The sequence below is a fragment of the Gavialis gangeticus genome, unplaced genomic scaffold, assembly GCF_001723915.1.
Source record: "Gavialis gangeticus isolate Ggan-Ray unplaced genomic scaffold, GavGan_comp1, whole genome shotgun sequence".
Classification (NCBI taxonomy): domain Eukaryota; kingdom Metazoa; phylum Chordata; order Crocodylia; family Gavialidae; genus Gavialis; species Gavialis gangeticus.
In genome coordinates this window covers 198241878-198250681 of record NW_017729032.1, presented here as the reverse complement: position 1 = coordinate 198250681, position 8804 = coordinate 198241878, and the positions used below count along the sequence as shown (strand labels likewise).

The 8804-nt window shown below is 42.4% G+C and overlaps 1 protein-coding gene across 1 annotated transcript in view; it reads left to right on the top strand.

Annotated features, from left to right (window-relative positions):
* Positions 1 to 8804, top strand: part of LOC109302302 (cilia- and flagella-associated protein 47-like) — a 536681-nt gene that overhangs the window by 23684 nt on the left and 504193 nt on the right. Inside the window, exon 4 of the mRNA XM_019523864.1 lies at positions 383 to 556. Within this exon, the coding sequence (XP_019379409.1) occupies positions 383 to 556 (174 nt within the window). The remainder of the gene's footprint in view (positions 1 to 382; positions 557 to 8804) is intronic.

Here is an 8804-nt window from a genome sequence, read left to right as displayed (position 1 = left end):
TAGCTGTTTCTGGAGGAAAAAAAGTTAATTTCTTCTAATTTACTATGCCAATTAAAACTAGGGAGGGCTTAGAAAACATTATATTGGAGGGTATATTTCTTTGCTGAATTGAAGTAAGCAAGTGTATAGTCAATATGTATGAGGTCCCTATATTGCTAACACTGTAATTTAGACAAAAGTGAAAAGAAAAAGGTTTTCTTCCTTAAGTTTGTCTTCATTAATCTAGCAGAAGGTTGCATGAACTGGGAAAGTCAATTGGAACACCTCCCTGAAAGATTGTTTCACTATCTGGACTCAAGATTAATAGGCAAAGGGAGTTTATTTGGCAGCCCAGGAAGACTCCCACAGCACTGAAACTTTCTCTCGTCTTTCTTTGTCACAGGGTAAGCTCATTCTACAAAATGAAACAGATGGCACTGAACATATCTTCAGCCTTAAAGGAATAGGGAAGAAACCTCTTGCATTGGATCATATCGTGATAGACTGCCAAGTGAGACAAAATACTCAAAAGGTCTTAATGGTGCCCAATTTTACCAAGAAAAAGCTGACATACAAGGTAAATTTATTAACCAGTAAACTTTGTCTTTGTGTCCAGGAGTCTGCAAATGATAGTATGAAAATAACAGAGTAAGAATATTGCCATAGTTGCTACATCATTACATTTTTGTAGCAGCAAAAAGTGATCCTTTATCTAAATAATAGGAGTAACGTTATTATGCTAATATTTTTATAGACAGGGAATCTGTTTATTGATGCATGATCTACTTAGTATATACTGTGTGAAGAGAGCTTAAGTCCTTTTATTTTCCATTGTTTCATTCAATATACTTGATGATTGGAGATTTTCCCATGTATAATTTACATTTCTATGACCCCTTTTTGTACTTCCACCACTATTTATCTTGTAAAGGGCATCTATGGTTTAGAAGGCTCAGTACTTCAAAATATTGAATGCCCAAAGATTGTTAAGGCCTGAGATAAAACTGTTCTTTTATCATGATTACATTTAGGCCTGTGCACGTGAAATTGTATTATTGGTATTAAAAATGTGTTAAAAGAAAGCTACCTAGATTGCAAAATCAAATGTTTGAAATATTAATAAGGTGCCAATTTTGTTGTCATTGCCCATGAATCCCTAGCTCTCCCCCATTCTGTAAACAATGCAGCTACTAGAGCTTCACAAGTAGCCTTTATAATGAAAAGTACTATGCCACTTAAGCATTACTGCTTTCTCCTGCTATGTGTCTAAACTGGCATATTGTCTGCTCCTAAAAACAAGTCTGGCCCCCTCTTCTGTGGGCATAAAGAAGCCCCAGTGATTTCTGTCATGCTAGAAGTTGGGGGTAGGTGGGCACTGGAGTGGAGATCAGGTCACCACCCCTAGTGCTATTAGTTTGTTAGGACTTGGGGAAGATTTGGACTTTGGTGAATAAAAATCACTAAGAGCTTTTTGTGGCTTGTACAGGGATGTCTTTAGTGAGTCTGGCAGTGCCACTGAAAAATAAGCCCTGCTCACTAGCTACTATTTATAAATGCCCAAGCCTGCTAAGTCAGTGTGGCAACCTATAGCGTATAGCCCAGGTCTGTGCTCAGGAAGGTGATGCAAACAAACCTTGGAATGCAGAACGTAAATTTCAGGGGAAGGTTTGTCACTCATGCCTCACTTCCTAGAAAGGTTGTTCTTGCTGAGGCAGAAATATTTGACTCTTTGAAATATTTGGTTATTTTATTTAGGAGCTTCACTTTGGAACAAGTATGTTTGGAGACTGGCATGAGCTTTGATGGTTCTGGCCACAGTCAACTCATTTGTGTGCAGTTGGTAGGACCTGAGAGTCTGTTGCCTCATTAACCATTTCCTCTGCCTTGATATAAATATCATTGTGTATTATGCAGTCATTCCTTTCCCTTGTAATCAAGAACTGATAAGCAAAGCGACTGTAGCTTCTCTGTGTGAACATGTTCAAGATGCAATAGAGGCTTTGTGAGGTGGCTTAAATATACAACAGTTTACTGCTGTTTCAGTGTATCGTTCTATACTGTGTACATGAAAAAGGACTTTATTTTTGTGCTGAATGATTTTTTTCCCCTATAGACTATATACTTTCCATTATTTAATCAACAAAGATGAAATGTGTACCAGTAGATAAGAAACTGTAATTAATTTTGCACTACACAGCAAGCACTTCAACAAAAGATATTTACTTTGCTACTTCTGCCTTGACATCCTCACTTGGTGGGATGTCAGAGGGTAGAAAGCATCAGATGTAGTGGAACAGATTACACCAAAGCCTGTATCATAGACCAAAATATTCTGAAGTTTCTGGTTTCATAAGCATTATGTCGTCATGCTCCAAAACGTTCGTAAGTCACTAGAAAAAGTGTTCAATACGTGCCATAGGTACTTACCCTAACGTACGTAGATTGCAAAATCAAATGCATGAAAAATTAACAAGTGAAAGAAAATTAAGAAGTACAGCAGAAAAATGTTGTTTATATTGGTGTGATGCTAATTCTTAGTAGGTATGTTAATTTTCCTAAGCCCATTTTAGCCTTCTATTTTTATTATTAAAGGAATATTGGCATATAATAAATGTAATGGGAGTAAAATGAGATTTACCCGAGGCCTCTGCTACACATTACACTTAAGACTCGATTAACCAATTAATCATGTCTTAAGCTGTAACCCAGCCACACGTTAAAGCAGTTAATGGTGTCATAAAACAAGGAACAAGCCACAAAGTATTCCACAAAAAAAGTGGAATAACTTTGCGGCTGGTTCTTGTGACATCATTTATTGAACGTGTGGTCAGGTGTACCTCTGCAGCTGGGAGCCTGGATCAGCTGAGAGGGCTCCCAGTAGGGTGCCACTGATGCATTCCCAGAATACAGAACACCCCTTGGTAGTGGTAGGGGAAACCACCAGCCCCCTTAGCCAATCTGCAGTAAGGGGCAGGGCCACCCAAAAAAGCCACCTCCATCCCTCCCTGGCTGGCTGGCTTGGAACTCTGCTTCTCCTGCCTGTGCACCATCCTACCTCTACACACAGCCAATAGAATCTTGAGGACAAATGATTGACTTGTATTTCTACCAATGAACTTAAAAAACAGGACTTTTTGCAGTCCTTTCCTTATTTAGAAATGAACAGGGGAACAAAGCATGTAAAAACAGGGTAATCCAGTATAAAACAGGACCAGTGGCCACCCTAGCTCCCAGCCACGATCCCAAACTTCTCCTGCACCAGCAACAAGGCATGATGGGATCCTATATGCGATCCTACAATCACACCTCCTTCTAATGAATGTGTGTGATTACGTGGATCATGATCAGATCTGATCATGCCTTGACTTGCATGTGTGGAGGGACTCTTACACTCATTTTATTTGACTTATTGTTCAAGCCACAAATATATGTAAGATATAAGCTCTTCATTTTTAGTAGCTTTCACATTTTTTTTCAACCTCTTCAGTGTCTGTAGTTATGAATACTTTTGAACAGAGGGTCAATAACATTGTCTGTTAAAGAACCTTAGGAATCTCTTTGACCTTTTTTTTTTTTTAGTTTTTCCTGTGAATTCATCACTCAACCGTTTCTTTTGCCACTGAAGTAGAAGGAAACTCATGTTTTAAATCTCAAAATAAATCTATTAGTACTTTTCACAGTAAGATGCCCTCAGAAACATTACATTTAATTAATTTATGTGTAGTTGTTATTGTTGCAGGGCAAGTTGGTCTTTGGACCCTTTTATAGCCCCTCATGAGTATACTCCTTGGTCTTGCATCTGTCAGTGAAATCCACTGTCTGGACATATCTGAACTGGATCTCTGAGAGGCAGTCTCCTGTTTCACTGTTATTTTACATTTTTTGGTCCAAATATTCTATTTTGTCTGGAGGCTTATTACCAATGAGATGATTAAAGCAAGGCATAACTGGTTTCTAAAAAAATAATAATTATGTATTTGCCTAAAGAGAGAGAGCACAACATGCAAATGCTAAAAATAAGGCTGTGTCAATCTTCCATAGGTTCCAGTTAATCCCATTCAGGTTTGTTATCTTTGTGCTCCTTCTGAATGTTTCTGCCAGTATTTCCCTACTGGGCAACTTCTGACAGCTCAGTACAATCCCCATTTTTTCTAGGTTCAGGTATGGGGAGAGGTAAATGTGAGCCTATGTGAAGCCAGGGCAAAAGTGTTCCAGAATTAATAGCTTGCACCAATGTTTCTTCAAGAGCCCATAATCTCTGCTTGACAATACTGTATCTTTGTCCTTGTTTTGATTGATTTATTTCCCATAGCGGTCCCCTTTGATTGAATCCCAGATAGCCAGGCAGGAAAATAATCTTGCCTGTAAACTTAGGTTTACATTTATACCAAAAAAAGCCTAACACTGCTCTGTCATTCTCTGCAGCAATAAACTACAGGTTATATGCAGAGCTCTTAATGTGAAGATAGACTGGTAGTTGGTGATCCATAAAATTTACAGCTACATGCATAAAGATTTTAATGCATAATTAATACTTTGAATTTAAGTAGTTTTACCTTTTGGGGATGTAAATTCAGCATCAGTGTTTCATTTTTTCATAATTAGATTTATACAGCCCTTAATGTAATAAAGACTCATAGAACTAAAAAAAATAATTATGTTGTGTTGTCTTCTCCCCTTCCAAACAATCTTTTTGTGTCTGAGTTTGGCAGCCCAAACATACATAGTGGTGCAAGGGTTAACAGGAAATGGAATTATTGAAAACTTTGTAAAGAGCAGTTCATTTTTCTTAAAGTCAAGCAAGCCTCCTTCATGAAACTTCTACACCTGAGAGGTGATTCTAGTGTTTGCATCTGAGGTATGTTTTGTTTTGTTTCTGAGATGTATTTGCTTACGTACCCACCCCTGCAAATCAAGTCAAGAATATTTCAGAGGTACCTAAGGGAACTGGGTGCCAAAATCCTGTTGAAATTCAATGGGAATTGTGTACCCCCCTGTCTTAGGGCGCTTGGAAAATTGCAGTGGCAGCAAAGGCTCATTTGGGTTTAAGATGGGGTGATCTGTGAGGAGCTTATTCACCCTCATCCTCTCTGGACAAACTATTGCCTCTTAAATGGATGATTTCAGTGTCTTCAGGACCATCATGTGTTTCAGGTCCTTCAAACATCTTTGGACAGGATAATGAACCTTCAGAGTCCATATCCTTCTTCAGACGGACAGATGTAGCTGTGTCCCCTTATTAAAGAGCCAAAATAATGTGGCTGGCTACTTGCCCCCTAACCACTAGAAGGGTGGATAAAAAGTATCAAGTTCCTTGAAAGGAGAACTTGGTAGGAGAGTATTTTTACATTTGCTCTTTTCCTTCTTCCTTGTATTCATCATTACCAAAATTTGTCATCATTATCAGTAATTTTGATCAACCCAAAAAAGTGACAGAGAGAAAAACCTGTTTCAAGGAAAACTCTTCTACTAGTCTCCAGTTTTAAAGTACATGTTATCGGACTCTTCTCAGGTATGATTTTTTTTATATACACCTATACTAAAGTTTCTGGTTCCGTATCACTGGAACACAAGAAAACCTTATTTGCTTCTCTTTCAGTGGAAAAAATCATAGCAAAATCTCCCCTGCAATAGGCTCTCCTATTGATATAGTGATATAGTGCCTTGTGATCTATAACTATACACTTGTTTCAAGATATTTCTCTTGGCTATAAAGATTGGCTTTTCCTGAAAATGTGCAAAATGCTTTTGAGGACCTTCTTTTGAATGCTTAAAGCTGTTTAGGTTGAGAACTGATTAAGTGCTTTACATATGGAAGGAATCCAGGGCCATCTTATTCTTGATCCTGGCACATGTTAATTTTCCAGGGGGGTTTAAGTGTTAATCATGCCAGAAGTAACAACTGGTCACCCATTCAAAGAATGTATGGTGCCATAAAATCACAAAGCAGCCACAAAGATATTACTTGAAAAAAATGTACTATATTGGTGGCTGGTTGTTAAGATGCCACAACTTAAAATGTGGCATGCCATACAGGGACGACTCCAGAGTGGTCCCAATTGGCTATCAGCTGACAGGGATTGCCTGGGGTCTTGAGCCCCATGGCAGTCCCTCTCATCTGAAGACTGGCTGGGGCAGCCCCAGAGCTGGTGCAGTCCCAACCTTCAGTTGGCTGGCAAGGATTGCCTTGGGGTTCTAGCCTGGGGGTTGTTCCTCCTAACCAACGATCAGCTGATCGTTGCAGCCCCAGGGTTGAGCTCTGGGGCCGTCCCAATCTCCCATTAGCTGGCAGGGACCACCCCAGGACTGGATTCCCATTCTGGACCTAAAAAACCCCTCAATAGCTTCATTTGCAAGCTCAAGTTCAAGACAGTCATCATGGTAACCATTATTCAGATTCTGAAGGAGGGAGACTGATTCACCTTTTACAACCTATAGGATGACTGTTGGCATCCTGCAGTCAGTCCTCATGCAGAAAATACTTCTGGCTCCGTGTAGGTCATGTCCATTACCAAGATCCTCCTGTTCAGCCTCTTGATGCCTTAAGAGTCTTCACCAAGAATCTCTTGATTTATAGCTGTACATGTTGAATAGTAAGAGATTGAAAAGCTGGGTAGCAAAAGGTACCTTTTGTGACCCAGTGTCAAAGAATCTGCCAATTCCAGCTCCAACTCCAACTCTGAGTCTATTGGTGAACTTTTATAGTCAAATCTGATTCCACTGAAAGAACTTAAGTTCAGAGGAGCTACTTTGGACTGTGACAGAAAGGACCGACTTCCCATTTTCAGAGGGACCGTTTCCCTGTGAAGATGAAAAAGTGATATCGTATGCTGTAAGTTCACCTGAGCTGCACACATCCTAGCTGTTAACTATAGGTTCCTTAAGATAGTGTCCTCTAAGTATAAGAGTGATAACCCAGCATCTAGTTGAGTTCTCCATTATCTGTGAGTCCTTTTTCTCTAGTGAGTGGGAAATGAAGGATTTGGTTCTCAAGTCCACCTTTGAATAGGGATGTTTTGCTTTGTGCTTTCAGTCCTGCTTCAGGGAGGTTTGTCCAGCTTTGCTGCCTAATGCCTTTCTTAACTTTGTGTTTTAAGAATCTTCCTGTATGGTTTCCTGCCCATACCCTGGATGTCATGAATCCTTTGCAAGGTGAGGTAGGGTTTGGGCCAGATTATTCTATTATAGGGGGACTACTGTATTCTGGGATGCAAGGAAGACTAACCTATCATAGACATGTCAGGTAGGACAAAACAGTACGGAATAGAACCTGCTCCCTCCAGGTACTTTTTGTCACTCTTTGGAGGATTGTATTCCACCTAACTTGTCTTTTGAAACCATGTAAAGGCACTTCATATATTTCATCTGTCTGTATCCATATTATATCTGCTTCTTTTTGCTGTGTCATTCAATAGAGTATTTTTTGTGAAGTATATTTTATTGTCTTTTTTTGGAGAGGAGGGAAACAAGCATTTGTTTTCTTATGATAACAATATATTTAAAAAATTTTTCTGTTCCTGGCTTAGAGGGCACAATGTGATGATGCTGTATTAGTGTACAGCTTATTTGGCAAAAATAAATCCACTCTAGCTTTTTATTTCAGTTTTTTTTGGTACCTATTTGTAATATTCTCTAGGACAGTGGTCACCAACTGGTCAAGCAGGATAGACAGATCAATGCTGGCACCTCTTGCAGTCAATCCTGGGCTAGGGGGGCTGAGCATGTCCCTGCATGCGCATGTCCTCCCCTCCCTCCCCCATCAGGTCATTTGGAGGGGGAGGGAAGGGGCAAGGGCCAGATCAAGGCCCCCACGGTGAGGTACTGAGTGCAGGAGCAGCCCAGTGAGTGGGAGTGCCCTGGCTGGGCGAGTGGTGGGAGGATCGAGCCTGGGCAGCTCATCCAGGGGCAGGGGGGGTGGACCCCAGCAGAGGCCCTGGGGGGCATGTTCTCCTCCATCTGTGCCTAGCAAAGGCAGCTGCCACTGCAGGCTGGGCTTTGCACCCTGAGCCCTGCTGCAACTGCTCAGGGAGTGACCCAACACCATGTACATTCAGCCGCTCCCGAGCTAGTTGCAGCAGGGCTCTGGGTGCAAAGCCCAGCCGTCAATGGGAGCCACCTCTGCTAAACACAGATTGGGGTCACGTGCCCCCGCCCAAATGTGGGACAGGATGGGCAGCTGCAGCAGTGGTTAGAGAGGGAGTTGGAGCTAGAGCAGACACAGGCCTTGCACAGCCAGGGTGGGGCAGGATGGAGCTGTGGGTGGGTCATTTGGAGGGTGTGGAGTGGAGGGCAGTCACCCTGGGAAGGCATTGGGACGTGTGCCCCCAGAATAGCATGGGGTGGGGTGGTACGGGCTGCATCTGCTGGCTAAGGCTGAGCTGTTCCTGGTGGAGGATGAGGCTGCAGCCTGCTCAGGCCAGGTGGCAGTGCTGGCGCTGGGAGCAGGACTACAGTGCAGTCTCAGTCTCCACCAGGATCAGTCCAGCACCGTTTCCCAGCTCTAGCTCTAGTTCCTTTCTTCCCCCCGAGGACACGGGGGCATGTGCTCTGGATCTCTCTAGGGGAGGGCAGGCTGCAGCTATGGGCTGGGAGGTGGCTTTAGGCTGATCCCAATGGAGGCTGTGGCCACGCTGAGATTGGGTCCAGTGGCGGCATCACTGGGAAGGGTTTGGGGGGGCCACAGCAAATTTTCAGGTGGCTGCAGCCCCCCATCACTCTGCTCCCAGTGCCGCTGCATCCTCTGCTGGGAACAGCCCAGCCCCAGCCAGCAGCTGCAGCCAGTCTTGTCCTGCCCTGCCCTGCCTCGCCCTGCACCACCCCACACA